Here is a 20207-nt window from a genome sequence, read left to right on the forward strand (position 1 = left end):
ATTGCTGTAGTGGGTAGCCATCCCAGCACTGGCCTGGAAGTTCCAACCCCCACTGACGCTTCGGTGATGGTCACGCCCACAAGGCGGGGCTGAGGGAGGAAGCTGAAGACCCGGAACCAAGAGAAGCCTCTCCTCTCAATCCTGGTCTTCAGCTTCCTCCCTCAGCCCCGCCTTGTGGGCGTGACCATCACCGAAGCCTCAGTGGGGGCTGGAACTTCCAGGCCAGTGCTGGCATGGCTGCCCACTACATATTGCCTTCTCAGATATCTGTGACTGGGTTCTGTTTTTATTCTTAAACTCTTGCCCGTGGTTTAGCTTCTAGACATCTGATATATAAATAAATGATGTTCAAATAACCCCTCTTCCCTGCCTTGAGGCTTCATCCAGCTTTGAAGCCAACAAGAGAACCTTCTCTACCACACTTTTAATGTCCTCACACTGGCCTTGAGGCTACCAGGACTCCAGTTCCAGGCAGAGCATCTCCAAAAAAAGAACTGACACCCCATGTTAACCCAAAGAAGTGGGGTCTGGAGAGGCTCCAGAAAACCTGTGAGCATGAGAGTCTTCTCTGATGTTCCCAAGGAGCTCAGCACTGAGCTTCAGCAGGGCTGTGGAGCTCATCTCCCAGAAGGGGATGCCGAGGGGGTGAGTAATCACTTGAGGGCACTTTGAAGCACGTTCAGTCATAAATGCTTCTCCCTAGAACCTGGTTCGTGATGTCTGTTTGGCACCATAGGTCCCCTGCCCATCGAGCCTTTGGGGTTCATGCTCTAGATTTGGGCACTGTATTTTTTACATGCAGTCCAATAGCAACATGACACACGAAAACCATCTGAGTGTCGGTCTTATGGAACACTGTAGACAGGAGACTGTGGTTGGTGGATTATAATTATCTCTGCTGGGATTGTGATCCAGCCTTTCCCCCAGGGCTTTGCTGGGACTGCTGTCCTGTTTTCCCAAGTATCTGAAAATTCTAGGAGAAAATCTGGGGAAAAGTACAGAGTGATGATGCACAATAAACTTCCCTGCCTACTCACACAGTGCCATGGGCATCGACACCGTAAGAAGCAGTGGGGGCTCCTTGCCTAGATCCCATTGCTGGAAGGAACAAGAGGCGTACTGTGCTGGATGCCAGGGTTAACTTCATCTGCTTTAACCATGCTTCGAAACCTCACTTCTGTGAGCAAGTGGTGGGTCTCCTGCACCGTTTCCCACTGTCCAGTTTCTACAGGACATTGAGGGAGGGTAGAGATGTGCTGCCCCGTGCTTCGGGGGCTGTGAATGGATGGAGAATGCTTAAGCACTGGTGTGAGCTCGGTCAGACATGGGCTGTGGATTGTTACTCATGCTGGGAAATTCAGCCAAGTCTCCTTTGCCCTTTTCTCCCCTTTCCCCATCTTCCTCCTTCTCACTCTTATATTTTGCTCTGCTAAGTAAACAGACATGGATCTTATTCCCATGATATTTATATCCTTAGTGAGATAAGACATGTAGAATAAGAAAGAATGCAATAAAATTCCAAATTGAAGCCTAGATAATGGGTCACAGGAGATCGGAGGGAGATGGAATTTCCAGCCAGGGTAGGGATATGATGGTCTGTCTTGTTTTTGAGCTTACTATTTACTAGGAATGTCTAAGTGGGGTGGAAGGGAAGAAAGGCCTCTCTAGACTTTGGGGTTGTCAGGACTGAGCTGGGAATCTGTAAACACAGGGCATGGGAGGGTGGATGAATAACAATGACATGATTTGGGCTGGAGTGAAGGGTGTACAAACCCACTAGGAAGACTTTTTAATGGCATGCCAGGGCTTTGAATGTCTTCTGCAGTAGTTTAAACTGTTGTCGGAAGTGGCTGGGCTGGCCACAAGCGGCAGTCTAGATCTGCACAGTTTGGGGCAGGAACTCCAGGAAGTCTAAGCGGGCAGGCCAGACACTGGAAGGGTTGCAGGAGAGTATGGCAAGATGACAGGCCAGCACCCAGGCAAACAGAGCTGGCATTGGAGGGAAGGAAGGTTCAGGGATGGGGCAGTGTGGGAACAGGTGGCACTTGGAAATGCCATCAGGAGTGAGGGAACAAAATGTGTGTCCGCAGTTAGCAGGCTCCAGACACTCCACTCAGGTTTGTGGGCTGACTTCCAAGCTGTGGGAGGAGAGGGCAGGATGGAAAGCGAGAAGCCGGGCCCCAGCCACAGAGGGACCAGGCAGAAAGCCAAGCCAGGAGTCAGGCCCGGAACACGGAGCCTGTCTAGCAGCAAAGATGGCTGGCTGCTCCCTCCCAGAGCACTGAGCCAAGGCTTTTCCTTCCTTGTGCTTCTGGTTAGGACTGATCTTAGATGCTGGGGCAGGCGTACAGGTGGGAGCTGGGTGGAGAGGACACTGCTGGTTAGAGTTTGGACAAAGGGAAACGCGGAAAAGTGAGCTGAACTGGACTATTCTAGGGAGATTTGTGTGAACCCGGTGTGGAAAATGAGCTGGAGTGAAATTACACTCCACCTGTGACAGAATTTAGCCACTCCTCTTCTGTATTAGAGAGTTCTCTCAGAAATGAATATACACATATATGTGTATTCATTTAATAAAGACTTTATTAAATCAGCTTACATGGAGATAGTAACAGCAATAACAGTTATAGTTGTCTCACACCTGAGAAGATGAGACCCTGGTAGTAGCTTGGTCCTTGAGGCTGGGCCGCTCAGTGGTTAGCGCATCCTTACACATGATGGTCTGTACTGGAGAGGCTGAGGACTTGCTAGTTGCTCAGTCACCCAAGCTAGGAGTTAGGAGTCCCAGTTTGACACCCACACCCGGAGTTCCTGGAGAGCCCCTGGTCCTCAGTCAACGATGGAAGCCCGGGAGTGCTGGTTCTGTTATCAGTGAAGAAATCGGGGAGGGCAACAGCAGGGTGAACCAGTGAAACAAGAGGGGAGGCTGCCCGGGAAGACAGGGAAGAGAGTCTTCCCTGCGCTGGGCTCTTTCTTCTGGGCTGCTAGAAGGTGCTGTGTACATGTGGGGTGGGTCTGCCCACATCAGTGAAGCAGTCGGCATAATTCTCGGGATAATTCTTCCGGGGAACTCTAACTAGTGTCACGGTGACATTAAAAGCAGCCATCACATCTTCCTGAGCACTTCCGTACCTCGGGTCGTCTCCCCTCGTACCCCCTTAAACCCCGCGAGGCAGGAAACCATAGCATTCCAGCCACTAAGAAGGAATCCAGAAAAAGGTCTGCTTTATCTGCCCTTTGTCACTTTTTAAGTGGGGCTTTTAAAAAGGTGGAACTTATTGAAGTGGCTTACAGGACATTTCCCTGGAGTGCTGTTCTGACACTTGCCACCCCGTGGTCAGGCCTCTCGTGTGCATGCTCTCTCCCATACACTCTCATTTATTTATATGTTTTTCATTACACTTGTTTCGTGTGTGTCTGTGTCTCTGTGTGTGTTTCTCATGCCACCATGAGCAGTGGAGGTCAGAGGACAGCTTGCAGAAGTCGTTTCTCTTTTTCTACCATATGGGCTCTGGAAACAAACTCAGATCATAAGGCTTGGCAGCAGGTGGCTTTACCCACTGAGCCATCCTGTCATCCCTATTAATTGGTTTAATTGACACAAGGTCTCATATATCCCAGGCTGGCCTTGAACTGACCATGTAACTGAGAATTGTCTTGAGTTCCTGATTCTCCTGTCTCTGTTTCCCAAGTGTTGGGAATCCCAGGCCAGTACCATCAAGCCTGACTTATGAGGGCTTGAACTAGGGTTTTATGCATGCTAGGTGAGCATTCTACCTACTGAGCTACATCTTCAGCACTGGTCAGGTCTTTTTAACATGCAAGTTTGGGCATGAAACTCTACTGCAGGAAGTCTTCCTGTGATCTGCACGGAGGCTCACGGCTCTCAAACTGCACTCTGGCTCTTCCCACCTTACCCTTGGAGCCTTCTCATCCTTGAGGTGTGGCAGACGACGCTCTGTTCTAACTGGGACACTGCCTTTCTTCTCTTTGGCATCCATCTCTGCTATTCTTTGGGGGATCTGAACATGTCTCCACTCTTCATCCGCTGACTCTTGCGTCCTGTTACAGTCATGGCTTTGGACGTGCCTGACCACTTGACTGTGAATGAGGTACCTCTCCTGGAAGCTAGGGGATCCACGCCACAGGACAGCGGTTCTCACGTGACTGCTGAGGACAGTCACTTGACTTGCTCTTCCTTCAGACTGTAACTTCTTCTTTGATTTTTCCCTTTTCTCATCCTTCTCATTCCACATTTCCTTTCCTTCTCCTTCCCCTCTTTCGACATGGGGTCTTGCTGTGGGGCTCACGCTGGTATCAGACTCTCACCTCAGCCGGCAGCATGGCTGACACCACAGATCCGCGCAGGACCATGCCCCGCTTTAGACTGTAAGACTGTTTGAGAGCTTGGCTTCCTGGAGCAAGTGCAGTGGCTACCTAGAATGTTAGCTGCCTGCGTGCCTATCTCAGAGCATGAACAGTACGGCCACCACCGGCCAGTTATGAGCCCCCACCGGGCTGGCGACTCTGGGAAGAAGAGAGAAAACCCTGGAGAGAGCCACTGAGAACATAGCTCTTGAGAGCTGGTAAGCGCGTGACTGCACCTCCAGTTACCGGAGGAAATGGAGCACTAATGTACTCCCTAAGATGCTGAAGCTCACAAAAAATGGAATCGTATATTCTCGCAAAGGTGCTACTACAGAAATGACCAAAGGAGAAAAGGCTTCTTTTGACATTGCTTTATTTGGAGTCAAAGGATTTGGAGTTTTGACTGTGGTCCAGTATTTATGCTGTTTGTGGTATTGATGTTTCTGTTTCTTGTGACATCAAATGGGCTAAAATACTTCCACTTTGAGAGATGACGATCCGGAGGGCACCCGCAGCAGATGCTAGAAGCTGCAGGGCAGCAGAAAGCGCTAGTGGTCACCAGTACAGAAACATTTGTGCCTGCAAGTAGGCGTAAGTCACATTGTAGGGATTAAATGCCAGTCACATTGTAAGCACTACATGCTCGGTACTCATGACCTAGCCAGGTGGTGCTAGTCTCAACCACACCACCCTACCACAGCTGTGGGCAGTCTTCACTGGGTCCTCACTTTGACTCACAGAATGCCCTCAGGGCACAGTGGGCAATGATGTGACTGCGACATGTGGCCTTCTCCCCTCCATGTGGTCTACCCCACGTTAGACCCCTAACTTTGGATCACACCTTTCTCTGCCTAGAATGTGCTCATCTTCCATCCTGTGCAGCACCCCGAAACGCCTCTCCACCACCTTACAACTCTGCTGAGCCCGTACACTTGCCTCAGTACGCCCCAGTTGGCCATGCTTTCTCTTTCCTGTGAAGGCTCACGGGGATTAGTACTCCTCAAGTCCTTCCCCTTTCAAAAGAGATACCAATAGCTGGTCCTTTTCTCCTACTTGTTGGTCAGGGATAGCCCTGACACCTGAGCATTTCCAAGGTGAGAAACAGTAGAGGCTTTCCTTGAAGCCTGGGTTCTTGTTCTAACTACGTCCCACCTGAGACGTGTGAGGCTGTTTGTAAACGGAACACACTCTAATGCCAACACTGTAATTTGTAATTTGGAGGCAAGCTGGTTTCCTAAAGCCCACAGTTACTCTCCTGTCTGCTTACATTATACATTCCTGCATTTGTCTCCTCTATGAGGCAGTGTCTCCAGAGAAGCAGAACTAACAGTGTGTAAGATCTATACCGAATTACAGGATTGACTCATGCAACCATGGAAGCTGAGAAGTCACAGATGTGCCATCTGTCAATGAGAGATCCAGGAGGGAGGTAGTGTAATTCTGAGGGCAAAAGCTGGAGAATCAGGAAGACAAGGATGTAAATCCAGTTTGAGCTCAAGAGAAGAGAGATGTGATGTCTCAGCTCAAATAGTGAAACAGGGAAATCCCTCCTTCCTCTGTCCTGTGCAGGACCTCAGCTGTCTAGGTGAAGTCCACCCACAGAAGAGAGGGCAGTTTACCCACTGGGTCTGAGGTCTCCAATGCTAATCTCTCCCACATGCTAAATGTTCTCACCGACAACCCATAAATAATCTTCAATCGAGGTTCTCCTGTGTATCAAATCAGTCATCACCCCTCCCTTCCTTTAGGTCCAGGATCAGTGTGGACAGCTCAGTTGGTAAGTGTTCTGCTAAGGCTAAATGATTATTTCCTAGCCCGATCCTTCACAGAGAATTATGGGATTGCAAAAACTAAAAACATACTTTATGTTTCTCTCTAGGAGACATTCACCTGGTGAGTATATTACAGCAAGCAGTCCCCCAAAGCCACAGTTCACTTACCTGCAGTCAACTGTGGTGTGGACATACTCACATTTTTCTTGATTCTTGGCTTTCTTTTAATTTTTGTTTTGCCTTTATTGTCTCAACTTTTGAGAGAGACAGAGAGAAGTCATTTTCCCAAAAGTATGTGATGGCGTGTTGTTGTATGTTGTTTTGTTATTGGTTATTGCTGATTATTGTTCTCTTACTATGAGCAAGGGAGGACTGTAAAGACATTGGTGATCATGACCAGACAATACATTGTTTCCATTTTCAGGAAATACTATGTCAATCTTTTTGTTGTGCATGCACATGCGTCTGTACGTGCGTGTGTGCGTGCGTGCGTGTGTGTGTGTGTGTGTGTGTGTGTGTGTGTGTGTGTGTGTGTTGGGGGTTGCACACATGTGCGGAGGCCAGAAGGCAACCTGTAGCGCCATCTTCAGGAACGCCACTTACTTCCTGTGGCATAAGGTTCCTTACTGGCTTGGAGGACAGTAAGGCTCACCTGGTGGGCTAGCAAGCCTTGGGAGTCCTTGTGTCTCTGCTTTGCCGATGCTGGGTTTGAAGCAGGAGCCCCACCGCAACTGACATCCTTCCGTGGGCTCTGCAGGAAGAAACTCAGGTTCTTGTGCTCCCAAGGCGAGAGCACCTTACTGACTGCGATGGCACTCTGCTGCTGGCCCCCAGCTCTCTGATTCTAACTCTTAAGCCTGGCTCCCTTTCCGTTTCCCGTCTGGATGGCTCCTTCCCTGCCTTCCTTTACTAATTCTGATCCATTGTGTTTCATGGGGCCGGGGTCACCTCAGAGATGGTTTTCTCTGGAATTTCCTCTTTCAATGCTGTACGTTTAGCCCAGGCTCGCCACCTGTACATCTTCTCTCAGCTTCCATCATGCAGTCTTGAAACTGCACTGTCTGACCTCTCCTTCATTAGTGCTGTGAGGCCAGACATCGCAGCTGTGTGGTTGAGTTCATTCTGAGATGTCTAGCAAAGGGTCCAGTATACAGTGGACACTCAGTAAGTCTTTATTGCAGGATAATAATTAGGTAAAGACCTTTGTCTTAGTTAGGATTCTCTATTGCTGTGAAGAGACACCATGACCATGGCAACTCTTATAAAGAAAACATTTAATGGGGGTACCACACTTACAGTTTCAGAGGTTCAGTCCACTATCATCATGGCAGGGAGCATGGTGGTGTGCAGGCAGACGTGGTACTGTAGGAATAGTTGAGAGTGTTTCATCTTGCAGGCAACAGGAAGTCGACTGACTGTCACACTGAGGGAGGCTTGAGCAAAAGAGACCTAAAAGCCCGCCCCCACAGTGACACACTTCCTCCAACAAGGCCATACCCCCTAATAGGGCCACTCCCTTTGGGAGGGCATTTTCTTTTGAAACACCACAACCTTTAAAATCTGCTCCTAAGTAACTCTTGGTGATGTGATCTACTCTGATGAATGGTTTTCTTATGAGCCCTACCGATTTCTATTCTGTTTAGTAGGTATATCGACTAGATTGTAGGTCTTGATAAATTAAACAACTAAGAATTTCTACTTTGCTCTCCCAGAGATAGGCAACCATTGATTGGCACAGCAGCTGATCTGGGGGGGGGCAAGAGTAAGCAGTGGGCCTTTTCTAGATGATGTGGAGTGATTTCCTAGACTTGTAATTAGAGTTTTCCTGCCTAGCTCAGTCAGGACAAATCTCTCTTACCTGCCAGCCCCACAGTCGCTCAGACCCAACCAAGAAAGTACACAAAAACTTTTATTGCTTACAAACTGTATGGCCGTGGCAGGCTGCTTGTTATCTACCTTTTTTATCTTAAATTAACCCATTTCTGTTAGTCTATACTTTGCCACATGGCTTGTGGCTTACCAGTGTCTTTACATGTTGCTTTTCATGGCAGTGGCTGGCGGTGTCTTTCTCTGCCTTCTACTTCCCAGAATTCTCTTCTCTCTTGTCCCGCCTATACTTCCTGCCTGGCCACTGGCCAATCAGAACTTTATTTACATAGAGCGATATCCACAGCACTGACACCTCCTAGAAGGTCTAATTTTTGTCCTGGAATTCTTGAACGCTGCACCCAAAGTCAATTATTCTCTTAGGTGCTTGGGACAGATTCTAAACTTTCTGGGTCCTTTGGGGCAGCTTGAGTCTGCTACGGATGTGTAAAGCCAAGCTGAAGAGTTTGCAGGTACCTGTCCAACCCCCACTCTACCCTCAGCTTCCTCCCCTGGGGAAACCGGAAACTGTCTGGATCAGACTTGTGTGCCAAGATTGCCAGCTGCTTCTCATGGTAAAGTCATGAGCTAAAGCCAGGGCGGTGAGGTGTCCCAAGGTCATGGAACATCAACCTAGCAGGTGTACAGCCTGGCAACGCTGTGTCCCAAGACCATGACATACCAGCCCCCAAAGTGGGCAAGCCTGGCAGTGTGGTGCCCAAAGGCCCATGACACACCAGTCCAGCAGGTGGTCAGCCTGGCAAGATATAGGTTACAAATTCCTTTGAACAAAGTTAAATGCTATCTGCTTGGCTGTAAGAGGAAGGTGAGTCACAGCCTCCCATATACTAGGTGAGCATTCTATCACACTGAGCACAAATGCCTCACTAAGTTGCCCAAACTGGCCTTACACTCATCTGTAACCCATACAGACCTTGAATTTATGATCCTTCTGACTCAGCCTCCTACATAGCTAGATAGCTAGATTACAGGCTTGTACTCCCAGGCCTGGCTGAATACCATCTTTTTTTTTTTTTTTTTTTACAGTGTGTTCCCATTGGATGTATGTTGAAAGAAATCATTAAATTTTATGTCTGTGCTTTGAGATGAAACCCAGTTTACTCTATCAAAACTTCCCTCCCCTAACACATATGAGCACATAGACATATAGACAGGTAGACACACACACACACACACACACACACACACACACACACACACACAGCACTATCATTACCACCACCACCACCATGCTCTTGGAGAAAGGATTAAAAGGGAGACCCAGGTAGGTGAGTGTGAGCTGTTGCATTTGTTAGGAGCAGCAGCTTTTCCGTTACCTAGAAGAAGCCAAATGAACCAAGGTAACTCCCACTCTGGCCCAACCCCAAGCAAGGCAGTTTCCTCCATTCTATAGCCTGTGCTGCCTAGCTTTTTGTCAACTTGACACAAGATAGGGTCATTTTGGAAGAGGGAACCTTAATTGAGAAAATGCCTGTAGGCAAGTGTGTGAGATATATTTTCTTGATGAATGGTTGATGTGGGAGGGTTTGACCCACTGTGGGCAGTGTAACCCCTGGGCAGGTGGTCTTGGCTTGCATGAGAAAGGTACTTGAGCAAGAGCTCAAACCCGTCCATTAAATAGTGTTCCTCCATGGTCTGTTCTTCACTCCTGCCCTGACTTCCCGTCAGGATGGACTGAAGGTATAAGAGGAAATAAACCCTTTCCTTCTCACGCTAGGTTTGGTCATGGTGTTTAGCAACAGAAAAGCATGTTAATCCAAGATCTCACTCCAGGCTTTAAAGCCAGCAGGATCAGTATGGGCCACTTGTGAACTGACTGTCAATGTAACAGGCAAATATCAAGGACCTAGCTATCTAAAAGTTTTCTTGGCAACGCAGTGTATGAAACATTGTCTGGTTTCTTTTTTCTTCTTTGTTTTTAGAAAGTAAGGGTTATCTAACGGACACACAACCAACTTTCTAAAGTGTGAAACCAACCTTTTCTTTGTGTTTCTGTTTCCCTGTGTGAGTAGTGAGCACGTGTGTGGAAGTTTGGTTAGCTTTTGCTGAAGTTTCATTTCCATCTTGTAGGCCTTTCTTTTCTTTCCACCTTCTCAGACGTCGTTCCCGAAGCCAGGAACTTTCCATTCTTGGTTTCATCCAGAAGGCAAGTATTTCTGGGAAAACACAGTGTTTAAGCCATTCAGCAATTCTGCTGTTATGTAACCGACCACACTAAGACTTTCAATTAACTTTGGTTACATTTTATTGAAGAGTGTCAGAAAATAACTGCGATAATTTAAAAAAAAAATTGTAGGTTTTTAAAACAGACAGAATCCTCTTAAAAATCCCCGCAGCCTCTTGCAACAATGGCAGAGGGCAACGCTTGTTTGAAATATTGACAAGTCCATTGACTGTCTTCCAACACTGACTTCAGTTCGAGAATTTCTAAGTGCATTTTCTAAGTAATTTCTCATTACTTGCCACAGCTCTGACCCTCCTCCTTCTATCTCGCTCTCTTCCCTGGTGCTTTTTTCCTCTCCTGGGGCACTTACTATGAGGCTGGTTGCGCGCCGCCCCTCCCGCCCTCCCCCGTGCTCCTGGGAACTTTCCTGCAGAAGGACTAACTCACAGTTCCAGTCTTCGGCGCCCTTTTGGCCTCGCCTCTGTCGCTATCTTTAGTTTCTTTCTCCTCAGAACTGAGCCAGTATTTCCCCCCAAAGCAGAATCCCTTTTTATTTTATCTGTATTTACATGTCCCTCCATTCTCAGAGTTCTAGTCCTAAAACTTTTAATTTTGTTGATTTATTTATTTGTGCTGCTCTCTCATTTTCTTGTAGCGTAGCCTGTCATCAAGTTACAGGGTTGATTCTTCCCACACCACTCAATCATTGCTTTCTTTCAAAGCTCTCCTACTGGCAATTCCGAAGGGCATTCCTTCCACAGCCTTCTCTCCGCCCTTTCCCTCACGAGCTAATCTGCAGACAGGTGAGATAGTCATCTAGTTGATGTGCTAGTCTAGCATTTCAAATTATCTTTAAAGTTTTTATGATTTTTTTCATACAATATATTTTGACCATGTTTCCTCCCCTAACTCCTCCCCATCCTCCCCACATCCCTGTCCTCCCAACTTCATATTCTCTCTCAAAAAACAGTCAAACCCCAACAAAAAAAACAAAGAAAAGAAAGTCAAAACAGACAAGCAAACCAAAAAAAGGAAAAAGTCAGAAAGAAAGACAGACAGAAGGAAAAAGAGAGAAGAGAAGGAAAGAAAACCCATCAAACCATGGAGTCCATTGGAGTCCATTTTATGTTGGCCAGCTTGTCCTGGGCATGGGGCCTGCCCTGGAGTATGGTTGATTATGTGGTGACCCTCTGTTGAAGAAATGGATGTCCTCTCCCCCAGCAGGTTTCAATTGCAAACAGCTTCTTGGCTAGGGGTGGGCTACTTTGTCTGTGTGTTTTCCTGGACCACAGGGTCCACATCTCATCTCTTTCTATCCCCTTCAAGCATGTGGTCTCCTGGTACCCTCTCTTTTCTTCCAAAGCATGCTTCTTTTTGTCTTCAAAAGTCTAAGTGACAACAGCCTTTTTTTAAAAAAGCTGTATTATATGATAAATTTTAAAGAATAGTTTTATTTATTCTTTGACAATTTGTTACATGCATGTGGTGCATCTTAATTATATTCACCCAAGTCTTCATCCCCATACCCCTCCCGGAAGACTGAAGACTTTTTAAAAATATATTTTAAAACCATGCATGTACATGTATGCCTATGTGCACTTAAGTGCGGGTGTCATAGAAGCCCTGCATGCCCGGGGCTGGAGTTACAGCTGCCCACCTTAGTGGTGGCAACTGAGCTGGGTCGTCTGCAGAAGCAGTGTGTACTGTTCATCTCTGACCCATCTCTCCAGTTCCTGCAAGTCTTTTCAAGAGTAAGCCCTGCCTGACAGAGTTCCATTCTCTCAGTGCCCCTGCTCCGCGTACTCTGATCTGCTAATCTTACCTGCTGGTCTTTAGCATTGGAAAATCATTTTTCCACACAGTCCCTTTGTACTTTTCCTTTCCTTATAAAATATAATTCACTTTAAGATAGTGGCAATATCTAAGGTTTATTTACCATTCAGCCATTTTTATTAGTCCCTTATTGAATTTATAACACAACACCCCCTCCAATCTAGCTGTCAAATCATCTCTCTTGCTCTGGTTATTTTTGGCATCTGCAGTGCTAATAACCATAGCAGATCTCTGTGTGCTCAGCCCTGTAAGGAGCTAGCACAAAAGCGGGAGAGCAAACCTGGCATCATCTCTGCCTTCATAGAGTTTACAGTTTAGTGAAAGAGTGTCAGTGCTGGTATTCACCTGTGATTGAGCTACAAGGAGAGAGGAATGGGGTGCTGTGACTGCACATGATACAGATATCTAAACCAGAGCAAGAAGAAGAGGCTAGGATGTCCCACACAAGGAAAATGGTGTCTTCCAAGGCCCTCTGGCAGGAGGAGTCAGATATGTCAGCTAAGTGTGAAAGTACATGGGGTGAGGGGAGGGAGGCTGGATGGGCAGAGGCCCGCCTCAGACAGGCTGCATGGGGGCTTGGGAGGGTTTAGGCTTTTATCCTTGACAATAGGGAGCCCCTAGAGGGGGTAAAGAACAGGAGGAGATGGTCATATGATTTGAAAAGATTGTTCTGGCTACTGCAAGGTGGAGGATGGATTGAAGTAGGTAGGAACATTGAACCCTGTGTTTTTCTGGGTTTGTAGCAACTCTGTAAGTGTTGCTCACTGGACTGAAGAGTGTGTGGGGCTCAGGGCTCTCTGTGATCGTTGTATCTTGAGATTCTGTCTTCAAGCTATAGAATCTTGAGCTACTTAAGAGGGGCCAGCTTTTTAACATCGTTAGTTTCCTGTAGGTTTTGCAATTCTTGAACCTAACACATGGCGGCTCCTATTGCTTTTCACATTGAGGAGTAGCCAGGTGTTGGATACTGTGCAAGGCTTGATGTGTATCATCTCAATTCCTGCTGTGAGTCAATGACCGAAGTCTTTATGTTCCTATCTTCTTAATAAGACTAAGTGGGTTGAAATGAGGGTCTTGCCTCAGGGTGAAGTGGTCTGGCTAGACCTCAACTCTCCATGTCTCTGACTGAAGAGCCATTGCTCTTTGCCATTTTTCCAGACCAGTTCTCCTTTCCTCCAGGCTCTCTGCTGTTTCGATACTGTGCTTATGACAAAAGGAGGTTCCTTTAGCTTTGGGGAAGAAAAGGTGACTGTCCAGGAACTCCTTTGAGACTCTCCGTCACAGCCCTTCATGTTCAGATTAGGTCACTCACTCACTTTGCCCTTTGCGGTGTTTTATTACATGTCACAGAACCTGGTGGCATGTCTCATCTGATTGCCATGTTTTGATCTTTACCTCTCTGGACTCATTCTGGCTGGGTCCTTTTTTCTTTTATAGAAATCTATAATTAGATGAGGCATTGATGCACATCAGCCACAGGTACAAATGGTATTCCCTAACTCAGCTTCCTCTATAGGTAAGCATCACCAGCCATTCAGAGTAACCACCAACAAATGATTAAAATATTACTTGAAAAAATATTTGCTGTCACGGCCACAGGAGCCCTCTGCCTCAGGCCCGCATTGTTGAATGGCACTTCCTTATAGTTCCTTCTTCTTTCTTTTGCATCCCTTAAGGCAGCCTTTTCTTTAGTTACAATAGGACTGTCTAAAATTGGCTCATAATTTCCTTACATGAATAGAAAAATCCACTATCAGAACATTGAGAACTTTAATTGATACTTTCTAGTATCTCTGTGATAATTAATAAGGTCATTTTGTGTTGAGAAAATGGTAGCAACTGTCTGTTGTTTAAAGGACATTCATCTTTAACCAAGCATGACTGGGTCCTCATCCTCTGCAGAGCAAGGTTGAAAGTTCAAGCAAAAAGTAGGCCAATGGGGCAACCCCAGGGTTTTGTTGTTCTTTTGATTTGGGGGTTGGTGATTGAACCTAAGGCCTTGGACATGCTAAACACACACTTTACCAATGAGTTGCACCCCCAGCCCGATCCCAATTTTCACAGCTGGAAACAACCAGAACAGAATGCCCAGATGATACTGGGAAACTGAGTGTGGGAAGCTATTGCTAAGCAACATAGCCCACAAATCTGAGGACCAGGGAGAAGCATTCATGGGGTTGTCCAGAGGATCGAGGGCCTCGTGTTTCAGCCGTACTTAGATATTGCTGGAGGTCAAGTTAAGAAGTATCTGATTGATTTGCTTGTATCTTTCTCTAAGATTGTTGTTGGGGATCTACAGATAGCCGAAGGTATAGTTATTAGTAAAATGATCGCAAATGGCTATTACTAGTTTCATTTCGACTCTGTTAGCAGTGAGTAGGTAAGGCTCCCCTTAGGTAGCAGTTTTGGGCGGATAGAGACAATGGTAAGGCTATGTGTAAAGGGGTCATAGACCACTCACTCCCCCCCCCCCATAGTTGTTGATATTACTACTCCTCTCTCAGGGCTGCTTTCCTTTAAACTTTCGTTTTTGTTTTTCGAGACAAGGTTTCTTTGGGTAGCCTTGGTTGTCCTGGAACTAGCTCTGTAGACCAGGCTGGCCCTGAGCTCGCCGAGATCTGCCTGTCTCTGCCTCCTTTGTGCTAGGATTAAAGGAGTGCACCACCACCTGGCTCCTCTAAGCTTTTTATTTTATTGACAGTGTAGTCCAGCCTTGAGTTTGGGGGTGACAAAGCTGAGGTCTTGCTGTTTCTAGCCATCTTATGTTGGTATTGTCATTTCCAAGACAAGCTTTGTAAGTGACTTCATGAAGGTATGAGTGACATGTGACATGCTGTATGTATTTACTATTTGTGATTTGATGAGCTTGGGGGATCAGCACAAAGCCATGAAACCGTTACTGCCATCAAGGCCAAGGACAGGGGCATCATCTTCAGTGTTTCTTCCTGCTCCATTGTTATTGTTGCTAGCACCTTCATGTAAGATCTACTCTCAGGCAACGTACAACATACACTACAGTAGCTATAGACCCTATGCAAAAATGATCTCATATTATTGAAACTTTGTATTCTTTGACTGTTACCTTCCTATCCTCTTCCTCCCACACCCACCAGACATCACCATTCTATTCTGATTGTGTATGTTTGACTGACTGCTCAGATTCCGTAGGGAAGTGAGAGCTTACATTGTCTTTCTGAGCTTGACTTATTGCCCTCAGCATAGCACCTTCCAGGTCCATCCATGTTGTCATGCATGACAGGACTTCTGTCTTTTTAAAAGCTGGGTAACTCCATTACATCCCATTTTCTTTATTCATTCATCCATTGATTGACAGCTGGATTGTCTCTGTAGGTTAGCCATCGTGAATAATGCTGTAATAAATATGGAGGTGTAGGCATATCTTAGTGATCTGGAGTTACATACTTTTACAAATATCTGTAATTGGCATTACTGAATCTTTTTTTACTTTTCCTTTTTTTTTTTTTTTTTTTTTCTTTTTGGTTTTTCGAGACAGGGTTTCTCTATGCAGCTTTGTGTCTTTCCTGGAACTTACTTGGTAGCCCAGGCTGGTCTCGAACTCACAGAGATCCATCTGTCTCTGCCTCCCGAGTTCTGGGATTAAAGGCGTGCGCCACCACCACCTGACCTGGCATTACTGAATCTTATGGTAGATGTATTTTTAATTTCTTCAGCAACAGCTGTACTGTTTTTCCTAGTGGATACTGCTTCCGTTCTCTTTCCCCTGTGTCCTCATCAACATGCACACCTCAACTTGTGTACCTCCTTCTCTTCTTCCTCCCCACCTCCCTTCCATCTTTCCTTTAAAAGTTCATTTCTAGTCAGTGTACTTCCTTAGTCAGGGTTTCTGTTGCTGGGAAGAGACACCATGACTGCAGCAACTCGTAGGAAGGAAAACATTTCATTGGGGCTTACAGTTCAGTCCATTACCATCATGTGGGTCATAGGGCGTGCAGGCATTTGAAGGGAAGGAGAAGAGAAAACAGCTGACTTTACGTGACTTAGAACTATCAGATGTTGAAGTCAATGAGGGCTTTTCAATTTTATTTTAAAATAGTTCACGTATAGGCAATGTAATCAATATTACCTTCTTACTAGGGCTTTTGGATTAAAGAACGTTCTTAGGAATAAACGCAAATGATCATTCTTGGTAAGCGTCTCTGGAACTATAATTGGGAAGACCTTGTTTTAGATTGCTCTGCATGGCAGACATGACCCAGCTTCTCATGGAGTCTGAGCCAGCACCCCTTAGGGGGAAAGGCAATGGGAGAGAATGGAACCTTTTGGACAACTCTCCACACACCAGGTGATTTGCACGTGTTACTTTATTTAACTGTTTTTAAATTCGGTGAGGTGGATGTTTGTCCCACTTCATAGCCAAGGAAGTGGTATCTCAGTTGAAGGCACCATAAGTCCGGTTCAAACTGGATCCTGTTGTCCCTCCCTTTGCGCAGCAGGTGCTGGAGGATGGGAGCCTTGGGAGAGCTACCTGGGAGGGGCTTGTGAGGGCCAAGCCACCTTCTCCAGGAATTCCTGGAGAAGAAGCTGCTTATCTATGTAGAAGTTTTCAATAATCTTCAGGATCACCAAATAAGTTCTCCAGGTGTGACCCAGGGCCCTGAGGAAGGCCTAACAAGTCTGAGGACGGGTCTCCACATATTTCCACTCTGTCCTAAGCACTGAGCACAGCAGAAGGAATGTATGTGTGTGTATGTTGGTGTGCATATTTGATATTTAAATTGCAGAAACAGTCACTTTGGCTGAAAGAGAACATTCTTCTCTCTCCACAGTCTTGGACCCCTGAAGCCTGGGGCTGTCTGAGGAGCATTTGACTGACTTGAAGACACTCTGAAGTGTGCTTCCTTGCTTTGCCCTTGCTGTTGTTTTTTTGCTCTTCTGGGGACATTGTACATTTGATCCCTGACATTTCAGCTCATGATATATTTATTACTAATCAAAGCTCAGTGCTATGCCTTAGCATGGCACTTAGGTGGAGGTCCTTTTCAAATTGATCAGGGGTGATGCCTGTAAAACATAGGAGCCCTCAGCTTTTTGTGGTTGGTGTGGAGCTCTGGAAGGTGCAGCTTGGTTGGGCTGCATTATTATCGGTTATCTCTTGCTGTTGATTTATTGAAACTAGATCTTTTAAAATGTAATGTATTGTCCCGCATAGATCTTTGTGTTAAGATAAAATTCCCACCAGCAGTGCCCTTTGAAGGGCTTTCCCTAGTGATTATCCCATTGTGTCCCCACAGTGCAGATACCACATGGCTACTCACAGAAACCCCAGAAATCCCCAGGACCACTTATGGCCCATGCCACATACTGCCAGATCCAGCAAAACCCTGCCCAGCTTGTCTGCTCTCAGCCCCAGTAGGCCGGTAAACTAAGCCTTATCAGAACCAGTGGTGGGGCTGATGCATGCCTGTAATCTTAGTTCTCAGGATACAGAGGCAGGAGGATTGCCACAAAAGTTCCAAAAGTTCAAGGCTAGCCAGGGCCACCAAACAAAAAGCAAGAAAGCCATCAAAGAAACAAAAGTGGGCTGTAGAAACAAGTCCTAGCAGGTGCAGGTGCAGGGTAGTGTAGAGCTCCCAGGCACAGTTTTTAGGTACTCAGGTATCCTCTGACTTTCCCTGAAGCCGAGGGCACTCTGATTTAATTACTCCAAATCCCAAATAGCAAGCAGATCGCACAAGTGCCCTTCATCCTGAATTCCCCCAGTTTCCTTCAGCGAAGTAGGCAGCGGAGGCCGCGCACACATGCCGTGTGGCACACATGGTTCTATTTTGGCACCTGGTGGCCACCAGGAAACCCCCGATGAATCGGTCTACTTGAAAGGGTCGTTTCCCGACCCCTCGGGAGCTGGAGAGACGATTGCTCCACGCCTTGCTCCGCGGGGCTTCCGAAAGGGAGAGTGCGCTCGCAAGCACAAACAGGAAAGCCTGACATCACGGAGTGGCGGGGAGGAGTCTGCGGCCGCGGGCTCCGGGCTGCTCGCTCGCTCGCTCGCTGGCCGCTCTCCTTTGTGGCCGAGTCGCGCGCGGCGGCGGCGGCGGCAGTGGGGCAGCGGGGCGCGTGGGAAGCGCGGGGACCCGGAGCCGGGCCAGCAAGACGCCGCGGCCGCCTCGGAGCAGGGCGCATCATGCAGTGTTCGCGTACCGGAGAGAAAACTGAGAATGAAATTGCTTTGGCAAGCTAAAATGGTAACGCGAGCTCCCTGCCTTCCCCGGACGCTTCTCTGCTAGGGGAACCTTCCCACCTCCCGCTTTCTCGGGCCGGGTTGTTAGAGTCTTGTTGAAGTGATCGGAGCCACCCGGACCCCGAGCTCCGAGGGGGAACTTTCTCACTCGGCTTTGTATCCCTCCTCTCTCTGCGCTTCTTCTCCCTAGAAATGTTGCCTGCATACTCAGGCTTCGCCCGCGGGGTGTTTGGGACAGATGCGCGTCAGGAGTGCAGAACTCGGCAGGGACGAGAACTCAGTCTGGGGGAGCAGTCCCTTTAACGCAGATCCGAGGTTCAGCAGGCGACATAGCTATCCAGGGGGTCGCTGTGTGAATTTCAGTGGAAGAGGCGTGAGGATGTGTTGCTTTCTCTGCACTTGCCAGAGTTTTTATTTTTACGGATATAAAAACTTTTCACATTCCCCCTAACTTTTTTGGGTTCCAAAACAGTAAGAGGAGAAAGAGACATACATCTTCACTTCCCAAAGAGAGCTCTTGGCATTAAAACACTTGTTTGCGGGAGTTTGAAATCGACGTTGCTCAAATGTTTGGGCACTTAGGGATAAACTTTTGTTTTTGCAAATGAGTTCTTTTTCATTTCACTTAAAGGGACAGAGTTGATCAGGACTAAATCACAGTTTCCTTATGAAGAAAAGAAAACTCGGGAAAAAAAAAAAAACCGATTTAAGATCTGTGACTAGTCTAGGAAAAATAATTGAACTAGAGAAGTTGGAGGATCCTGATACCGCAGGAAAGGGCTCCGGGCCAAGAAAATCTCAGCTCTGCCTAGTCCAATGTGTCTTGTATTGCTCTGATTGGAATATTTATTCCGAACAGCCCGTCTTGGGCTCTGAGTGCTGCTGGAAGCAGGGGAGCAGCTGTGATGGAGTGTGGTTAGCCAGGGAGAAGCAGCGACCAACAGCAGCAGCACACACAAACGACCCTTTTTCTTTCTCCTTCTCCTTCTCCCCTGCCCGGCAGAGCTCGATTCAGGACTGGGGTGAAGAAGTCGAGGAAGGAGCTGTTTACCATGTCACCCTCAAAAGAGTCCAGATTCAACAGGCGGCCAATAAAGGAGCGAGGTGGCTGGGGGTGAGTAGAGCTTCGGAGATCTTGAACTTTGGAGTTTCAGTGTCTGCTCTTCTGTGAATATCATTATTAGTTAGCCAAGGCAGCCCCTCCCCCCTCCTTCTTCTCCCCCTCTGGCCTGAAAAAGGAAACTGCTGATGGCCCAGTGTACAGGTCTGTTTTAGTACTTGGTGTTTGCCAAAGCATCTTCCCTAAGTTTGTCAATAATTCAGAACCTTCCGGAAACATCTTGAGGTACTTGGCAGACAGATTGGGGGTGGTGTGGCAGAAGGTGACAGACACACGGAAACTGGCCAGAAAGCACAGCTTGGTTCTACAAGTGCCATAAGCCACTGGGCTCAGAAGGCACCCCTTTCTCCCCTTACCCATTGATGCCAACAGCCTAGTCCCTACTCCCATAAGCAACAGGCCTTTCAGACCTGGTTTCCCATTAGGACCGTCTTTCTACAGTGTGGGAGGAGGCAGATACATACTTAGTATTGGGACTTTGCCTGTAGAGTATGGGGCGGGGGAGGGGTGCAGACACTTGGAGAAAGCTGCTTTCCATCAACTATTGGGTAGGGTCATGTGAGTTCTTAATTCGTCCAGCCAATCTTTCAACACGTCCCAAATGAAGAGACTATGCCAGACAGAGAGCCTGGCAACAGAATCACTCTTTGGGTGGACAGGAACATGTGGCAGAATGCAGGAGTTCTTCAGTTGGGGAAGAGAGTGGTTACAGATGGCGTAGGATCCTGGTGAAGGAACATAATAGTGGCTGAAGGAAGGCAGGACATAGGGAAGGTGTTCTCTTGGCTGCATTAGGGCCTTGCTAGGGCTTTGTAGGGGATGACCCAGAGTGGGGAGCAAACA

General features: G+C 47.2%; 1 protein-coding gene across 3 annotated transcripts in view; it reads left to right on the forward strand.

Annotated features, from left to right (window-relative positions):
- The window catches only part of Rgl1 (ral guanine nucleotide dissociation stimulator like 1), a 260603-nt gene that overhangs the window by 130096 nt on the left and 110300 nt on the right, over positions 1-20207 (forward strand). The window contains exons 1-2 of one of the 3 annotated variants that reach the window (XM_036202128.1): positions 18027-18248; positions 19248-19358. The exons of 1 other annotated variant lie outside the window; for it this stretch is intronic. In XM_036202128.1, the coding sequence (XP_036058021.1) occupies positions 18222-18248; positions 19248-19358 (138 nt within the window). In that variant the 5' untranslated portion in view covers positions 18027-18221. Of the gene's footprint in view, positions 1-18026; positions 18249-19247; positions 19359-20207 lie in introns of those variants that run through there. One more of the 3 variants, XM_036202127.1, reaches the window with a different exon arrangement.

The sequence above is a fragment of the Onychomys torridus genome, chromosome 11 (genome assembly GCF_903995425.1).
Source record: "Onychomys torridus chromosome 11, mOncTor1.1, whole genome shotgun sequence".
In the NCBI taxonomy this organism is placed as follows: Eukaryota; Metazoa; Chordata; class Mammalia; order Rodentia; family Cricetidae; genus Onychomys; species Onychomys torridus.